General features: G+C 41.5%; 1 protein-coding gene across 2 annotated transcripts in view; it reads left to right on the top strand.

The window, feature by feature from the left end:
• cdh8 (cadherin 8) overlaps positions 1–17994 on the top strand; it is a 152213-nt gene that overhangs the window by 38616 nt on the left and 95603 nt on the right. For both annotated transcript variants that reach the window (XM_087793054.1, XM_087793053.1), the window contains exon 3: positions 15594–15888. In XM_087793054.1, the coding sequence (XP_087649180.1) occupies positions 15594–15888 (295 nt within the window). The remainder of the gene's footprint in view (positions 1–15593; positions 15889–17994) is intronic.

Genomic DNA, 17994 nt, shown 5'->3' with positions numbered 1-17994 from the left:
TATACTTGTTACTACACTATCACAACACCAGAGTCAAGTACTGGACAATACTACACATATATACTTATTACTACACTATCACAACACCAGAGTCAAGTACTGGACAATACTACACATATATACTTGTTACTACACTATCACAACACCAGAGTCAAGTACTGGACAATACTACACATATATCCTTGTTACTACACTATCACAACACCAGAGTCAAGTACTGGACAATACTACACATATATCCTTGTTACTACACTATCACTAATTTCAATAGTATTGTTACTAATTTTAGCAGTATTGGTTCTGAATATAGCAGTATTGGAACTGATTATAGCAGTATTTGTACAAACTTTAACAGTATTAGTACTAATTTAAGCAGTATCCGTACTAATGTAAGTAGTATTCGTACTAACTTTAACAGTATTAGTACTAATTTAAGCAGTATTCGTACTAATGTAAGTAGTATTCGTACTAACTTTAACAGTATTAGTACATATTTAAGAAGTATTGGTATTAATGTTTGCAGTATTGGTACTAACTCAATCAGTATTAGTACTACTTTCAGCAGTATTGTTACTCATTTTAGCAGTATTGTTACTGATTATAGCAGTATTGGTACTAACTTTAACAGTACAAGTACTAATTTAAGCGGTATTGGTAGTAATGTTTGCAGTAATGGTACTAACTTAAACAGTATTAGTATTCATTTCAGCAGTATTGTTACTAATTTTAGCAGTTTTGGTACTGATTATAGCCGTATTAGTACCAATTTTAGCAATATTGTTATTAATTGTATTAGTAGTTGTACTCATTTTAGCAGTATTGTTACTAAATGTATTAGTATTTGTTCTCATTTTAGCAGTATTGTTACTAAATGTATTAGTATTTGTTCTCATTTTAGCAGTATTGTTACTAAATGTATTAGTATTTGTTCTCATTTTAGCAGTATTGTTATTAAATATATTAGTATTTGTTCTCATTTTAGAAGTATTGCTACTTCTGCTCATCATGAATGTAACACGTGTAAATAAGAAAGACTCGACAAGAACCTCCAAGTTGAAGTAAAACATCAGAACTCGTGTCACACTCCATCAGGGTCAGTGGAGTGTGTGGTCGTAATGTTTTGGCTGATCCTGCGATGTGTTCAAGGCTCGATGGAGCTGCAGGTGTTTTATTTACCTGCAGACGAGGAAGCAACAAACTCTCATGTCAGCGGAGCTTGAAGCTGCAGCGTCGACTGATCTGACGTCTTAGAGCCTGAGCTGCTGGAACTGAACGTCCAGAGAGACGAGCGTTGTTGCTGCTGCCATCACCCCAGTACCTCTTCAGTGCCTCCTCAGTGCCCCCCATCACTGCCAACCCCTCAGTACCTCTTCAGTGCCTCCTCAGTGCCCCCCATCACTGCCCCCATCACTGCCAACCCCTCAGTGCCCCCCATTACTGCCCCCATCACTGCCCCCCTCACTGCCCCCCTTACTGCCCCCCATCACTGCCCCCATCACTGCCAACCCCTCAGTGCCCCCCATTACTGCCCCCATCACTGCCCCCTCACTGCCCCCCTTACTGCCCCCCATCACTGCCCCCATCACTGCCCCCTCACTGCCCTCCTTACTGCCCCCCATCACTGCCCCCATCACTGCCAACCCCTCAGTGCCCCCCATTACTGTCCCCATCACTGCCCCCCTCACTGCCCCCCTTACTGCCCCCCATCACTGCCCCCATGACTGCCAACCCCTCAGTGCCCCCCATTACTGCCCCCCATCACTGCCCCCATCACTGTCCCCCTCAGTGCCCCCCATTACTGCCCCCCATCACTGCCCCCATCACTGTCCCCCTCAGTGCCCCCCATTACTGCCCCCCATCACTGAAAACCCCTTACTGCCCCCCCATCACTGCCCCCCATCACTGCCCCCCTCACTGCCCCCCTCACTAACCCCCCCATCCGCCTGCAGTCGCTGCCAAGTGTTTGCTAAAGACGACGACTTCATTGTTTCTGTCGCTCGTTCTCCTCCTGGTTCTCTGTTCAGTCCCAGAGTTTGTTGAATGTTGTCGACACTCGAGTCTCTTGAGAACCTGGAGCTTCATTCACGTCTGATCCTCGTTTCTTCTCTGAACCTATTGAGACTGAAGCAGGTCTTTAGATGTTTGTAGAAGATTCTCTTGATTTATGGAACTTTATTATTGATGGAGGTGAGAAAATATACATTCACTTCAATATGAATATCTGTGGAGGATTAGTTACTAGTTAGTACGTATCCTGATGATACTAACCAGTGACTCAGAGAAGTGTGTGAGACACAGCTCGGGTCCTGGCAGTTCCTCAGGGCTGTGCTGAGCCCCCTCCTGTTCACCCTGCTATCATACAAATGTAAATCAACACAACAGAAATACAGAAAATACACACCCAGACAAGATACACAAACAATACAACACAATATAACAGCAAATACACAACCAGACAAGATACACAAACAATACAACACAATATAACAGCAAATACACACCCAGACAAGATACACGAACAATACAACACAATATAACAGCAACTACACAACCAGACAAGATACACAACCAGACAAGATACACAAACAATACAACACAATATAACAGCAAATACACACCCAGACAAGATACACAAACAATACAACACAATATAACAGCAAATACACACCAAGACAATATACAAAAACAATACAAAACAATATAACAGCAAATACACAACCAGACAATATACACAAACAACACAACACAATATAACAGCAAATACACAACCAGACAATATACACAAACAACACAACACAATATAACAGCAAATACACAACCAGACAATATACACAAACAATACAACACAATATAACAGCAAATACACAACCAGACAATATACACAAACAATACAACACAATATAACAGCAAATACACAAACAGACAATATACACAAACAACACAACACAATATAACAGCAAATACACAACCAGACAATATACACAAACAATACAACACAATATAACAGCAAATACACACCCAGACAATATACACAAACAACACAACACAATATAACAGCAAATACACAACCAGACAATATACACAAACAATACAACACAATATAACAGCAAATACACAACCAGACAATATACACAAACAACACAACATAGTATAACAGCAAATACACAACCAGACAATATACACAAACAACACAACACAATATAACAGCAAATACACAACCAGACAATATACACAAACAATACAACACAGTATAACAGCAAATACACACCCAGACAATATACACAAACAACACAACACAATGTAACGAACAAACCAATCGTAAACATTTGATGAATTAATTAAAGATAAATCAACGTAATGACATTTTATAGTTCCATTAATAATGATTAATATAACTTAATATAAAATAAAAAATACACTTTTATTAACTTAACTAATAATGAAGTTATTATTGATTTAAACAAAGTCAATCATGGAAACCATGTGTATAAAAAAAAAATACTCAAAGTTAAACATTTGATTATAATTAATCTGTCGTTTATAAAGTTGCGATTAAAAGAAAAACTACGTACAGTTGAAAGAATATATTGAAAAAAAATAATAACAATTTAATAACAACGCGTTATTGTGAAGTTAATCACTTTTATTTAAACTTAAATAAAGAAGATAGTAAAACAAAATAATAGTCATTTAAATTTTTTAATTTGAATAAATCCATCACTTGATTAGAGATGTTGAAATAAAACAATATAAATGTATTAGAATAAAAATGTAGTCGTCGAAGAGAAAATAACCAAATTATTTAAATTGATAAAAGAAACTCTGATACAAAAAGTTACATTAAAGCTAATAAACATGATTTTAAATAAATCACTTGATTAGTGATGTTGAGATAAAAAAAAACACAGTTTTGAAAGAAGATACAAATAACAATAATTTATAATGTAAATAATAATAATAATATTAATAATAATACTAATGTAACGGTTGTAACTTTTTACTTAATTTAGTTAAAAAATAAATAAGAGTCAAAATCAATCCTTGTTGCTTCAGTTCTGAAGAAACTGAAGAAACTGCAGATTTTCTTTCGCCGTCACTCGGCCTGCGATTACCCACAATCCTCCAGGTGTGACTGGGATCACAGTCCGGTCTGTTCTCGTGGAGACGCGCTCGGGAGAGAAATGTGGCGAGCGATCGCGGGAGCGTTAGCGCGAGCGTTAGCGCGAGCGTTAGCGGGAACGTTAGCGGGAACGCCGTCGCGAACCCGGCCGGCGCCATCTGGCCCGAGAACACGGTGCAGAAGTCGACTCCTCTGTGAACGGATCCATCTGCGCCTCGTGATCCATGAGTCTCGACTCGAGTCTGTTCCTCACGACCGCGGTTCCTCTGAAGACGGTTCTTCGCTGAGCGCCGGAGAGTCGGCCCTTTAGCTCAGCTCTTTTACGCTCCACGTATTCCTGCACTTTTGTTTTCTTTTGATTTCTTTTGTTGAACTTTTGTTATCAACGACTGTTTGTGTTTTTAATATATTTTTAAATTATTAATTACCATCATTTCTACATCGAAAGGTAATTAAAAAAAATAAAAAAAATAATAATAAAACAAACTTTTGACACATAATTTGATATTTTAATTACAATAATTCCAAAATAAATGTTCTAAAGTATTTTTAATTCAATATAAATGTTGATATAATAGAGTCACCAGACAAAAGCAACCGAGCACAGAGCTGCCTGATCAAACACAATAACGCACACCAAAGACACACAACTGTAAAGGCTTTTACACACACAAATACACACCATCAAGGTGATTTACACAAACTTGCACAAAGCTGCCAAACACGCAATCAGATCGACACACATACAACTCGGAGTCTACCACAAACAAACACACACACACACACACACACACACACACACACACACACACACACACACACACACACACACACACACACACACACACACACACACACACACACACACACACACACACACACACACACACACACACGCACACACACAGAATGAATAAATCTGAGGGGCTATTACACAAACACACACAGAGAAACACACACGACGGGCAGAGTTGTAATAAAACATAAAACACAAACACATTAACAGAAATCAATTACTGAGACACACAAACAATTAAACTAACGACACACTGAGACACACAAGTACACATGGATGAAGAGAAATTGCACCTACAGGCGCTGAGACACACATTACACACACATGCATCACAATCCCACAAACACTGGGTGATGAAAACAGAAGTACACAATCAAACAGAAATCAATTACTGGGATGCACACACACACACACACACACACACACACACACACACACACGTACACACACACTTACAATGCATATAAAAAGACAGCAATAAAACACAATGGCAAAAGTTCACAAGGTACACACAGATGCAAGGGATGACACTCACACTTCCACAAAAACGCACACTTCTAACAGCACAATTCCTGAAAAACTTAGCCACGCACATATATAATACACACATGAACTGTGCACACAAACACTAAAAAAATAAAACACAAATGCACAATCATGTGCAACAATATACTCCTGTGCACGCACAAAACAACATACATTTTGAGTAACACAAACACACATAGGTGCAGAAAAAAAATAAATTCAGGTGGACAACATAACACATAAAAAAACAAACCTAGAGACACACTGTAATACACACATTTGCACACATTATCACACAATCCATGCGTATATATACAAACAGCAAAACCTGCACAAATTAACATTAACCAACTATATATATATACACACACCCAAAACACACACACGTATAAACACAAACCAGATGAAGGTCAGTAACACAAACACACACATACAGACCTCATGCTGAACACACAAAACTTGTGCAACATCAACGCACAACACTTAACACACAATAACACATGAACATAAACCAAGAAAACTCAATTGAAACACAAACTAAGAACAACACAAAGACACAAACTAAGTCAACATTGACATCACATGAACACAAACCTTGAGGACAAACACTTTGCAAAACACATGAATGAACACACAAATGTTATTAGAAACACACACAAGGGTGATCATTAGGGCAGAAACCTGGACAGAACCAGACACACAAGAGATGATAGTGTGTTTTTGTTTGTGTGTGGGTGTGTGTAGGTGTGTGTGTGTGTGTAAGGGTGCATGTATGTGAGTGTGTGTGTGACTACGGTTTAACGCACAAAAACACACAATCCATGAAAAAAAAACAAAAAAAAACAGACACAACAAAAACCACCACCAAAGCTCCAACATACACCACCAACAAAACACACAATAAAATGAACACACCAAATCTCCAACATACACCACAAAACACACAATAAAACTAACAACACATACATGAATATGAACACACAAATGTTATTAGTGACGCACACAAGGTTGATCATTAGGGCAGAAACCTGGACAGAACCAGACACACAAGATGATGGTGTGTGGGTGTTTGTGTTTGTGTGAGCGTGGGTGTTTGTGTAAGTGTGAGTGTGAGTGTGAGTGCGTGTGAGTGTGTGTGAGTGTGTAGGTGTGAGTGTGTGTGAGTGTGTGTGTGTAGGTGTGTGTAGGTGTGTGTGTGCATGTGAGTGTGTGTGTGCGTGTGAGTGTGTGTGCGTTGGTGTATATTTGTGTGCGTGCGTGTGTGAGAGTGTGAGTCTGCATCAGTGTGTTGTTGTACCATCACAGCAGGACATGTTACACACGTTGTTGTTCCGCGTGAACGTTGTTGCTTCTGATTAAAACGCTTGTGTTCGTTCACCAGTGTCTCCAGACGTTGACGTATCCTCGGCCGGTTAAAGCCGCGGGTGACGAGAGACACCATCGCTCACAGGCCTGCAGACACACACAGACACACACACACACACACAGACACACACACACACATACACACACACACACACACACACTGGCGGTGATGGAACGTCGCACAAATCCTGTTCCTGTGAACTTTGTCTCGTTAATTCCTGATCGACCGGCGTGGCTCCGCCCACTAATCTGCCGCCGACACGAGGTGTGTGTTCGACACATGAACGCACAATGAGACGCACACATATACATCAAGAGACCGTGACACACACACACACACACACACACAATAGAAACACATCTTAATTATAGAGACGACAACACACACAAGAGGACAGTCAGACAAACTGACACATTAACAAAGCCGAGGACACACACTGGTGCACACAAACACACAATTATAAATGAACACAACATTATCAATCACACAGCGGGACATGTGATTCTCGGAACTCAATGACACACAAACACAAGAACACAAATTAAGAGCCTCACAATTCTATTACACATGTGGTATAAATAATGACGCACAAACTCAAGGACGAAAATCAACAACTCACATACAAACACGCACAAAAGAATAAACAAAGGAAAAATAACACATAAATACTCACGTATATTAACAACACACAAAAGCTTCAAAAGTTACACAATTAAAGAACATGTCTTTATAACGTCACAAAAAAACGTAATAAAACGCACACAAACACTAAAACACAAATCAAAAACTCACATTTATATGACGACGGCATGAAGAAATACACAAATATACTGTGTTCACTTGTATAACGGCGTTAACACAAACATGGTACACATTGCACACAAAACACAACCACAAAAGGCAAAGATGTAAATATATATAAATATAAACCTGAGAGACACACAATTAGGAAGTAACATTAAAAGAACACAAACACACAACCTAATACCTAATGTAAAAGTGTACTACGGTTTAACGCACCAAAGCTCCAACATACACCACAAAACACACAATAAAACTAACACACCAAAGCTACAACATACATCACCAACAAAACACACAATAAAACTAACACACCAAAGCTCCAACATACACCACAAAACACACAATAAAACTAATACACTAAAGCTCCAACATACAACACAAAACACACAATAAAACTAACACACCAAAGCTCCAACATGCACCACAAAACACACAATAAAACTCACACTAAAGTTCCAACATACACCACAAAACACAATAAAACCAACAAATCAAAGCTCCAACATACACCACAAAACACACAATAAAACCAACACACCAAAGCTCCAACATACACCACAAAACACACAATAAAACCAACACACCAAAGCTCCAACATACACCACAAAACACATAATAAAACCAACACACCAAAGCTCCAACATACACCACAAAACACAATAAAACTAACACACTAAAGCTCCAATATACACCACAAAACACACAATAAAACTCACACTAAAGTTCCAACATACACCACAAAACACACAATAAAACCAACACACCAAAGCTCCAACATAGACAAAACACACAATAAAAGTAACACACCAAAGCTCAAACATAGACAAAACGCACAATAAAACTAACACACTAAAGCTCCAACACACAGTACACACTTACACATTCAAATGATCACAAGTACACAAAGGTCTATGCAAATGCAAAAACAAAGAAAGTGACATTCCTTCACAGAGGTACACACTGAGTTCACACAAACACACACAATAACCCACACATGTCAGACACGCGTGTGCGGCGGCCATCATAGGCTCCATTACGAGGGGTCGCGACCTCATCTCCCTCCTATTGTCTCTCAGAGGACGACGATGGTCGTAACGAGGCGCTCGCTGTCCTCGCCGTGACCCTCGACCTCTGCCGGAGCACGTATCGATCGTTGTGCGTCTGTGAAGGCGTGTGAGTCTGTGTGAGTCCGTGCGAGTCTGTGTGAGTCTGTGTGAGTCCGTGTGAGTCTGTGTGAGTCCGTGTGAGTCTGTGTGAGTCCGTGTGAGTCTGTGTGAGTCTGTGTGAGTCTGTGTGAGTCCGTGTGAGTCTGTGTGAGTCTGTGTGAGTCCGTGTGAGTCCGTGTGAGTCCGTGTGAGTCCGTGTGAGTCCGTGTGAGTCCGTGTGAGTCCGTGTGAGTCCGTGTGAGTCCGTGTGAGTCTGTGTGTGTCTGTGTGAGTCCGTGTGAGTCCATGTGAGTCTGTGTGAGTCCGTGTGAGTCTGTGTGTGTCTGTGTGAGTCTGTGTGAGTCCGTGTGAGTCTGTGTGTGTCTGTGTGAGTCCGTGTGAGTCCATGTGAGTCTGTGTGAGTCCGTGTGAGTCTGTGTGTGTCTGTGTGAGTCCGTGTGAGTCCGTGTGAGTCTGTGTGAGTCCGTGTGAGTCTGTGTGTGTCTGTGTGAGTCCGTGTGAGTCCATGTGAGTCTGTGTGAGTCCGTGTGAGTCTGTGTGTGTCCGTGTGAGTCCGTGTGAGTCCGTGTGAGTCTGTGTGAGTCCGTGTGAGTCTGTGTGAGTCCGTGTGAGTCTGTGTGAGTCCGTGTGAGTCTGTGTGAGTCCGTGTGAGTCTGTGTGAGTCCGTGTGAGTCCGTGTGAGTCCGTGTGAGTCCGTGTGAGTCTGTGTGTGTCCGTGTGAGTCCGTGTGAGTTCGTGTGAGTCCGTGTGAGTCCGTGTGAGTCCGTGTGAGTCCGTGTGAGTCCGTGTGAGTCCGTGTGAGTCTGTGTGAGTCTGTGTGAGTATGTGTGTGTCTCTGTGAGTCTGTGTGAATCCGTGTGAGTCCGTGTGAGTCCGTGTGAGTCTGTGTGAGTCTGTGTGAGTCTGTGTGAGTCCGTGTGAGTCCGTGTGAGTCCGTGTGAGTCCGTGTGAGTCTGTGTGAGTCCGTGTGAGTCCGTGTGAGTCCGTGTGAGTCCGTGTGAGTCTGTGTGAGTCTGTGTGAGTCCGTGTGAGTCCGTGTGAGTCTGTGTGAGTCTGTGTGAGTCCGTGTGAGTCCGTGTGAGTCCGTGTGAGTCCGTGTGAGTCCGTGTGTGTCTGTGTGAGTCTGTGTGAGTCTGTGTGAGTCTGTGTGAGTCTGTGTGAGTCTGTGTGAGTCTGTGTGAGTCTGTGTGAGTCCGTGTGAGTCCGTGTGAGTCTGTGTGAGTCCGTGTGGGTCTGTGTGAGTCTGTGTGTGTCTGTGTGAGTCTGTGTGAGTCTGTGTGAGTCCGTGTGAGTCTGTGTGAGTCCGTGTGAGTCTGTGTGAGTCTGTGTGAGTCTGTGTGAGTCCGTGTGAGTCCGTGTGAGTCCGTGTGAGTCTGTGTGAGTCCGTGTGAGTCCGTGTGAGTCTGTGTGAGTCTGTGTGAGTCTGTGTGAGTCCGTGTGAGTCCGTGTGAGTCCGTGTGAGTCTGTGTGAGTCCGTGTGAGTCCGTGTGTGTCTGTGTGAGTCTGTGTGAGTCTGTGTGAGTCTGTGTGAGTCCGTGTGAGTCTGTGTGAGTCTGTGTGAGTCCGTGTGAGTCCGTGTGAGTCCGTGTGTGTCTGTGTGAGTCTGTGTGAGTCTGTGTGTGTCCGTGTGAGTCTGTGTGAGTCCGTGTGAGTCCGTGTGAGTCTGTGTGAGTCTGTGTGTGTCTGTGTGAGTCCGTGTGAGTCCGTGTGAGTCTGTGTGAGTCCGTGTGAGTCCGTGTGAGTCTGTGTGAGTCCGTGTGAGTCTGTATGAGTCCGTGTGAGTCTGTGTGAGTCCGTGTGAGTCTGTGTGAGTCTGTGTGAGTCCGTGTGAGTCCGTGTGAGTCTGTGTGAGTCTGTGTGTGTCTGTGTGAGTCCGTGTGAGTTCGTGTGAGTCCGTGTGAGTCCGTGTGAGTCTGTATGAGTCCGTTTGAGTCTGTGTGAGTCTGTGTGAGTCCGTGTGAGTCCGTGTGAGTCCGTGTGTGTCCGTGTGAGTCCGTGTGAGTTCGTGTGAGTCTGTGTGAGTCTGTGTGAGTCCGTGCGAGTCCGTGCGAGTCCGTGTAAGTCCGTGTGAGTCCGTGTGAGTCCGTGTGAGTCCGTGTGAGTCCGTGTGAGTCCGTGTGAGTCCGTGTGAGTCTGTGTAAGTCCGTGTGAGTCCGTGTGAGTCTGTGTGAGTCCGTGCGAGTCCTTGTGAGTCCGTGTGAGTCCGTGTGAGTCCGTGTGAGTCCGTGTGAGTCTGTGTGAGTCCGTGCGAGTCCGTGTGAGTCTGTGTGAGTCCGTGTGAGTCTGTGTGAGTCCGTGTGAGTCTGTGTGAGTCTGTGTGAGTCTGTGTGAGTCCGTGCGAGTCCGTGTGAGTCCGTGTGAGTCTGTGTGAGTCTGTGTGAGTCTGTGTGAGTCTGTGTGAGTCCATGTGAGTCCGTGTGAGTCCGTGTGAGTCCTTGTGAATCCGTGTGAGTCCGTGTGAGTCTGTGTGAGTCTGTGTAAGTCCGTGTGAGTCCGTGTGAGTCCGTGTGAGTCTGTGTGAGTCCGTGTGAGTCCGTGTGAGTCCGTGTGAGTCCGTGTGAGTCCGTGCGAGTCCGTGTGAGTCCGTGTGAGTCCGTGTGAGTCCGTGTGAGTCTGTGTGAGTCCGTGTGAGTCTGTGTGAGTCCGTGTGAGTCTGTGCGCGACTCAGACCCGACGCGTCTGAAGCGAAGCTCCTTCTCCAGGAACTGATGTCAAGGATATGTTTCCGACGCGCCGGGCGTCGCACCAGAAGGAAGTCTGCTGCTAGCGGCCGCGGCGGCAGACGGGCGGCGGCGAGAATAGCCGAGCGCGTCATCCATCATGCACGGCGCCATCTGCTGCGCACATTCCAAATGTTATTGAATATTTAGGATTACAGATTCTTCACGAGGTGTAATTAACATCCGACAAACGGGAGGAAGTGAGACTTCATCGCCGCCCGTGATGTATTCGCGCGGCGGCGCCCGAGGGCGTCCAGATGGAGCGGACGCTAATTTTACCGGTTTGCCGATGAATTATCCAGAAGTTGGAGATTCTCCGTAACGACGTTGCGAGCCGACGCCGAGCGACTCCGACCGCAGTGTGTTGAACCGACAACCGGTTGTCGTACATTTTGCACGGAACATGGAATCTTCTGAATATTTAACGTACAACACGACAGTTACCGCCGCGGACGCTTCAGCTTCAGCTTCAGCTTCAGCCGTCAGATCCTGAGACCTCGGTTCGATGGTCGCGCGAGTGTAACGTGATGGAATCACTTCCTCAAACTGTTGCCTTTGTTACTTTTATTACTTTGTTACTTTGATACTTTGTTACTTTTATTACTTTTGTTACTTTGTTGCTTTGTTACTTTGTTGCTTTGTTACTTTGTTACTTTGTTACATTGTTACTTTTATTACTTTTGTTACTTTGTTGCTTTGTTACTTTGTTACTTTGTTACATTGTTACTTTTATTACTTTTATTACTTTTGTTACTTTGTTGCTTTGTTACTTTGTTACATTGTTACTTTTATTACTTTTATTACTTTTGTTACTTTGTTGCTTTGTTACTTTGTTACTTTTGTTACTTGTATTACTTTTATTACTTGTATTACTTTTTTTACTTTTGTTACTTTTGTTACTTTTGTTACTTTGTTACTTTTATTACTTTTATTACTTTTATTACTTTTGTTACTTTGTTACTTTTATTGCTTTTATTACTTTTGTAACTTTTGTTACTTTGTTGCTTTGTTACTTTGTTGCTTTGTTACTTTGTTACTTTGTTACATTGTTACTTTTATTACTTTTATTACTTTTGTTACTTTGTTGCTTTGTTACTTTGTTACATTGTTACTTTTATTACTTTTATTACTTTTGTTACTTTGTTGCTTTGTTACTTTGTTACTTTTGTTACTTGTATTACTTTTATTACTTGTATAATTTTTTTTACTTTTGTTACTTTTGTTACTTTTGTTACTTTGTTACTTTTATTACTTTTATTACTTTTATTACTTTTGTTACTTTGTTACTTTTATTGCTTTTATTACTTTTGTAACTTTTGTTACTTTGTTACTTTGTTACGTTTATTACTTTTATTACTTTTATTACTTTTGTTACTTTTGTTACTTTTGTTACTTTTGTTACTTTTGTTACTTTGTTACTTTGTTACTTTTGTTACTTTTGTTACTTTTGTTACTTTTGTTACTTATGTTACTTTTGTTACTTTGTTACGTTTATTACTTTTATTACTTTTATTACTTTTGGTACTTTTGTTACTTTTTTACTTTTGTTACTTTTGTTACTTTTGTTACTTTTGTTACTTTTGATACGTTTGATGCCAACGTTTCCCAACATTTTTATTCAATTATAGTTTTGCTCTCGTAATTCATTAAGATATATCAATGAACTTTTTATTTTAAATACTTTAAATACTTAACAATGTATTTTTAACATACGACAAGTACTAGAGATACTCAACAAAAAAAGGTTTTATTTAACTGCAAGATATTTTACGAGATTAAAGTCGTACAAAATACTTGATTATTAATAATGTTTTTTTAATCAGAAGAAAATAATTAAGATAGTCTTGGGCGGGGTCAAGGGTCAGTGGGCGGGGTCAAGGGTCAGTGAGCGGGGGCAAAATCAGGGGGGCGGAGTCAAAACACCCTCGACTTCGAAGTCTGTCTCAGTCACAACCTCACGATCATTAGTTTGCATGTCGAGAGTGGGGGTGAGTCGGGGGTGAGTCGGGGGTGAGTCGGGGGGGAGTCGGGGGTGAGTCGGGGTGAGGGGGGGAGTCATGGGGGGCTTGGGTTGAATCTGCAGAATCTTCCTCATTAAGACTCTGTGATTGTTCAAGTGATCGACGTCAAATCTGACACGTTTCCTCCTACGCTGACAAGCTCAGCCTTGATTGTGTGTGTGTGTGTGTGTGTGTGTGTGTGTGTGTGTGTGTGTGTCTGTGTGCGTGTGCGCGTGTGTGTAGGTGGGCTTGTGTGTGTGTCGACAGGCAACTAAACACAGACTTTCAACAACCTTTAATCTCTCACACATCCACTCTTGGCAGTTATGAAAAGGTTAACACAAAGCAACACACCCTGTGAAGAGACACACAAACACTCACCAAGATCAACAAAGACACTCACAATCAACACACAAGAACAACACACACAAACTTAGATACTTGTGGAGTGACACAACAAGAACACTTCAAACTTAAAAAACACTGCTTTAAAGAAACACAATCGAAGTGAAGCATGAACACACACGTGAATATCAAACACAATAACACAAACAACCGCACAATACAATCACGACCATGGACACAAAATCAGTATGAAAGACTCACAAATACACACAATAGCTTACAATCAAAAAGAACCAATTTACCACACAACACACATCCACACACCCGGAGACTCACAAATATTCTGGCACATGCTTGTCTACACAACTACACAACTACACAACGGTCCAGACCATCATTAATGTGGCCTTGTTTAAGGAGCAAGATGTTGTTAACGAGAAACATCGATCATGTGACACAATTAGCCAAACAAAAGTGCAACATGTGACAATTCAAGTGGTGTCGTCAGTGTCGACAAACGATGTTACACAACTCCACACAACATATACACACACCTTTGTTTCAGTCACTGCATCACTTTGATTATGAGAACAATTGCGATGCTGTAGTAACAACGATGTATTGCGATATATTGCAATACTGTAGTAACAACAATGTATTGCGATACTGTAGTAACAACGATATGTTGCAACACATCGTGATGCTGTAGTAACAACGATGTATTGCAATATATTGCCATACTGTAGTAACAACGATATATTGCAACATATCGTGATGCTGTAGTAACAACGATGTATTGCAATATATTGCCATACTGTAGTAACAACGATATATTGCAACATATCGTGATGCTGTAGTAACAACGATGTATTGCAATATATTGCCATACTGTAGTAACAACGATGTATTGCAATATATTGCCATACTGTAGTAACAACAATGTATTGCGATACTGTAGTAACAACGATATATTGCAACATATCGTGATGCTGTAGTAACAACGATGTATTGCAATATATTGCCATACTGTTGTAACAACGATATATTGCAATACTGTAGTAACAACAATATGTTGCAACATATTGCGATACTGTAGTAACAACAATATATTGCGATACTGTAGTAACAACGATATATTGCGTTACTGTAGTAACAACGATATTTAGCGATATATTGCGATACTGTAGAACAACAATTTATATTGCGATATATTGCAATACTTTAGTAACAACGATATATTGCGATACTGTAGTAACAACGATATTGGGATACTGTTGTAACAACAATATATTGTGATACTGTAGTAACAACGATATTTTGCAACATATCGTGATACTGTAGTAACAACGATGTATTGCAATATATTGTGATACTGTAGTAACAACGATATATTGCGTTACTGTAGTAACAACGATATTTAGCGATATATTGTGATACTTTAGAACAACAATTTATATTGCGATATATTGCAATACTTTAGTAACAACGATATATTGCGATACTGTAGTAACAAGAATATATTGCGATACTGTAGTAACAACGATATATTGCTACATATTGCCCAATTGTGTGAATTTTTGTTCGTATGATTGTGTTGTGCATGTGTGTACATTATCAGTGTGTGTTATTGACTCACATTTACATCAGTGAAGAAACACGAACACACAACGATTCTATTTCACGAACTGTTGTAACATTTTACCAGGAAGAGCGAGTATACCTACGTCCTGACCCGACTCCTCTCCCTGCAGCTCCACACCGACCTGGACGTGGGCGGCAAGAACATCAAGTATGTTCTGGCGGGCGAAGGCGCCGGCACCATCTTCGCCATCAACGAGCTGACGGGCGACATCCACGCCATGAAGAGGCTGGACCGCGAGGAGAAGGCGGAGTACACGCTGACGGCGCAGGTGGTCAACGCCGACAACGACCAGCCGCTGGAGCCGCCGTCCGAGTTCATCATCAAGGTGCAGGACATCAACGACAACCCGCCGCAGTTCATCGAGGGTCCGTACCGGGCCTCGGTCCCCGAGATGTCGGCTGTCGGTGAGTCCAGCTCCGCCAACTGGTCCTCGCGGTCCGTCCGCCATGTTGGTTCTTGTGAAGGTGTTGATGCCTTTGGACTTCCTGCCGTGTCTCAAACAGGAAGTTGTCGTTGTTGTGTAGCTTCTTGGCTTCTTGAATCTTCTTCATATACTTTAGTTTCTCATCCTTGATTGATCGACGGTGAACCTGTCGAAGGTTCGTGATCCTGAAGCTACTGATTGACCTCGAACCAATTTTTCGTGGTACACGAAATCTGTCAAAATATTTCAGTACGACTTTGGTAAATTTCGAAGGTTCACTGCAAAGTTCCTACTTTTACCCTGCTTGGCTCCATTGTATTACTCACTAGGCTTCATAGTAATACTCTGCGAAACTCTGTAGTATAACTCTGTGATGCTCCATACTATTACTCTGCAAGACTCCATTGTATTACATTTGAGCTTCTGTAGTATTACCCAACATGGCTCTGTAGTATAACTCTGCGACGTTCTGTAGTATTAGTCAACGAGGCTCCACAGTTTTCCTCCACAGTTTTCCTCCACGATGCGCTGTTGTGTTACTCCGTGAAGCTCGGTAGTAATTCTCAGTCTGGCTCTGTAGTATTACTTTACAATAATCTGTAGTATTGCTCAACATGGCTACGTAGTATTGTTCTGCGAGATTCCATTGTATTACTTTGATAGGCTCTGTAGTATTATTCTGAAATGTTGTAAAGCATTACTGAACAAGGCTCCATAGTATTACTCTGTGATGCTCTCTAGTATTACTTTGCTATACTCTGTAGTATTACTCAACATGGCTCTGTTGTTTTAGTCAACTAGGGTCCATAGTATTACTTCGAAAGTCTCCATAGTATTTTTGCACAAGGCCTCATAGTAATACTCCTCGATGCTCTGTAGTATTACTCCACGAACAACATCCTTATACTAATAATTCATTGTGGCATGAATAAAAAAACAGAATTATATCTTTATCTAACTTGGAAAGTACAACTTTTATCATCAAGAGGTTAAGGTGACATGTTGTCAAGTTGTTTCCTGGACTTGTGAGTTGTTCTGCTGGGAGGAGTCCCCGGGGCAGATCCAGGACACACACACACACACACACACACACACACACACACACAAACAAATACACATATATTAGCGCTGCTGTTTGCTGAGCATGTTTTTGTTCATCGGTTTTAAGTGACTGCAAATTCAATGCGAATGAAAAATAAATAAATAAAAGAAGACCAAGGACGGAGCTCTGAGGCACTCCAAGTGTATGATCACATGTCGCACACTTCCCTTCTCCTTCTAGCCATGGTGTTGTGGAGGCGAGCCGAGGTAAATAAGAGTGCGAGAGACTCGGCGGCGAAGGACGTGGGTTTTGTCCTCCGTCTCATTCACTGTGTTTTTGCTATTCAGTGGAGGAAAGCAAGATCTCTCTGAAGCCTTTTTTCTTTCTTTTGTTCGGCCTCAAGGGAAGAGCGAGGGAAGGAGAGAATTTACTTGGCAGAGGAGAGTCACAGCAGGTGAATGGAGGTGTAGAAGAAAGAAAGTATCGGAGAGACGTTCAACAGCAAATCACTCAGAAAATGAATCAGTTAATGGACTTTTCATTACGACTCTTTACGGCAGCGTTTCTTACCGAGACACACAAGTCACACTTTATCCTTCTTTTCTTTATCCATGTACATATTTATGATTCTCTTCACTAACGAAGGAGTACATTATCTCTGCCAACGTGTATTTGAACTGAAGAAAAAAACAACTGAATAAATAACATCACCATGAATAACAACAACAAAAAACAATTGTTACATCTAAGGATGAGATTATACGTTTGTGAGGGTTCTGGGGTCCTTGTGTTCCATCTGGATCCACCAACCATTTGAAGATACTTTCTGTTGTAGAACAAGCTGTTCCTGAAATTCCAAGATACAAAAAATATATTTAGATATATTTTCCGCTTTATTGCAATACTGTAGTAACAACGATATGTTGCAATACTGTAGTAACAACTATATATTGCAATATATTGCAATATTGTAGTAACACAGTACATTGCGATATTGTAGTAAAAGCGATATATTGCGACATATTGTGATACTGTAGTAACAAC

The sequence above is a fragment of the Callionymus lyra genome, chromosome 6 (assembly GCF_982586985.1).
Source record: "Callionymus lyra chromosome 6, fCalLyr1.hap1.1, whole genome shotgun sequence".
NCBI classification, from domain to species: Eukaryota; Metazoa; Chordata; class Actinopteri; order Syngnathiformes; family Callionymidae; genus Callionymus; species Callionymus lyra.
The sequence above is the reverse complement of the archived record's forward strand: the minus strand, read 5'-3'. Positions and strand labels throughout refer to the sequence as shown.